This window comes from Aplysia californica, unplaced genomic scaffold (assembly GCF_000002075.1).
Source record: "Aplysia californica isolate F4 #8 unplaced genomic scaffold, AplCal3.0 scaffold00049, whole genome shotgun sequence".
Classification (NCBI taxonomy): domain Eukaryota; kingdom Metazoa; phylum Mollusca; class Gastropoda; order Aplysiida; family Aplysiidae; genus Aplysia; species Aplysia californica.
The window spans coordinates 219,630-222,153 of NW_004797319.1; the positions used below are offsets into that span (position 1 = coordinate 219,630).

The 2,524-nt window shown below is 36.6% G+C and overlaps 1 protein-coding gene across 1 annotated transcript in view; it reads right to left on the reverse strand.

Moving 5' to 3' along the window:
- LOC101862397 (putative serine protease K12H4.7) overlaps window positions 1–2,524 on the reverse strand; it is a gene marked incomplete in the record, with an annotated part of 23,954 nt that overhangs the window by 7,896 nt on the left and 13,534 nt on the right. The window contains 2 exon segments of the mRNA XM_005092585.3: window positions 267–381; window positions 2,021–2,101. Of these exon segments, the coding sequence (XP_005092642.2) occupies window positions 267–381; window positions 2,021–2,101 (196 nt within the window).

Here is a 2,524-nt window from a genome sequence, read left to right on the forward strand (position 1 = left end):
TGTAGTTTGGTCCCTTCTCACGCCGAGAGCTTTTCGGTGCTGGTTTAGCATATAAATATAAATACAGAGAGAGAGAGAGAGAGAGAGAGAGAGAGAGAGAGAGAGAGAGAGAGAGAGAGAGAGAGAGAGAGAGAGATTCTGAGAGAGAGAGAGAGAGAGAGAGAGAGAAGGAGAGAAAAAAGGGAGAAAAAAAAGAGACAGAGACAGGTACAAATAAAAGAAAAAGAACTCTACCACTCCCACCATCTCTCCTCAAACACACTCACTTCCAACACCCACTGACGGCCCCCACTCTGTCTCCCTCATCATCTTGATGTATTTGCTGTACTTGTAATCTAGGCACATCTGAGATGGGGACTTGGGCGGCTCTGGCATTACAACCTGAAACAGAATTTAAAGTGCAGTTTGGGGTAGTTTACTGTTTAGTTTAGTTTTTAGTAAGATATTTGTCACAAAAACTAAAGGTCAATGACAACAACAACAACAACAATAATATTAATGTTTCCAAAAAGGAATAAGACTCAACATTTGGAGTTTCAATATAGAATTTAGAGTGCAGTTTCGAGTTTACTGTTTAATTTAGTTTTAGTAAGATGTTTATCTCAAAAACTAAAAGCCAGTGACAACAACAACAGCAGCAACAATATTATTAACGTTTACATTCTTAGAGCTTCAATAAAGAATTTAGAGTGCAGTTTAGAGTTTACTGTTTAATTTAGTTTTAGCGAGATGTTTATAACAAAAAGTAAAAGCCAGTGACAACAATGACAGCAACAACAGAAACAGCAATATTATTAACGTTTTCAAAAATAAATGAGAATCAACACTTAGAGCTTCAACAAGAAACCACTCCACGGAGCATAGATTCTACCTCCAGCAACCCCCCCCCCCTAAAAAAATAAAATGAAAAACAAAAAAAAACTTCAGTGATGTTTCTCCCTCAGTAGTCTGTCAGCCTCCAACCACCGCCCGATGGAGCTGATGGTTATCTCTACTCGATACTTATTACAGAATTATGTTGTATAGGTGCCGAAGATTAGAGGTGTTGCTAGAGACTAATGTACAAATAAAAGAATGACGAGAGATCAGGACGACAGATGATTGGTTGGAAAGAAGAAGGAAAACACACCTGTGCACCCGTCAACCACCCACGTTGACTGTTTATTTTTTATAGGTGTTTTTTAAATTTAAAAAATATATTACTGCTTATTGTTTATTGCTGACAGCTTAATGATTATCGTTTATTGTTCATTATTGTTATTATTTATTGCTTACATTTTGTTGGTTACCGTTTACAGTTTACTGCTTATTGTTTATTGTGTCTATTTTTTGTTCACTGTTTTCTGCTTATTTTTAATTGCAGTTTGGTATTTGTTGTTTTTGTTTTTTTGCGAATTGCTTATTGTTAATTCTTTACTGTTCAATGCGTAATGTTCTTTATTGTTCATTGATTATCGTTTAGTGTCAATGTTAATTGTTTATTGTTACTTATTTTCTCTTGTTTATTTATAGGTTCTTGAATATTGTTGTTTTTAGTTTATACTTTATTATTAATTGTTTATTGATTATTGTTTATCGTTTAAGTCCATTGTTTACAGTTTATAGTTTATATTCAAAGCTTATTGTTATTGTTTTGTTCTTGAAGTTTGTTTTTATTTCTTACACATTATTGTTTATTACACATTGTTTACGGTTTTTTTAAAGAGCGGGAGAGCGAGATAGATAGATAGATAGATAGATAAATAGATAGATAGATAGATAGATAGATAGATAGATAGATAGATAGATAGATAGATAGATAGATAGATAGATAGAGACACAGGGAGAGAGAAAAAGAGCTAGAGAGAGAAAGAGAGACCGAGAGAGATAGATAGATAGATAGATAGATAGATAGATAGATAGATAGAGAGAGAGAGAGAGAGAGAGAAAGAGAGAGAGAGAGAGAGAGAGAGAGAGAGAGAGAGAGAGAGAGAGAGAGAGAGAGAGAGAGAGAGAGAAGACACAGAGTGCCCTGACTTACCGCTGCTAATCTGTCTACGTACGAGCCCCTCCGGGAGTCTGTCATGACGTTGCACACCTGGTCAATGCTTGATTTGCCGGGCTGAAACAAGACAACTAAATACAATATATTCAGACACACAAACAAAGACACGCACACATGCACACACGCACATACACGCACGCACACACATACACACAAACACACACACACACACACACATACACACGAAGCACAAACACAGATACCCGCGCATAAAGACACACGCACACATACAGACGCACACTCAAACACACACACACACACACACACACACACACACACACACACACACACACATACTCACACGCACATAAAGCCACACGCACAGACATACACAAACAGAGACCAACAGACACACACACACACACACACACACACACACACACATACACACGCATAAAGACACGTGCACAAAGATACATACACACAAACACACACACGCTGACACACAATGTAAATATGATATATTTATATATACATATA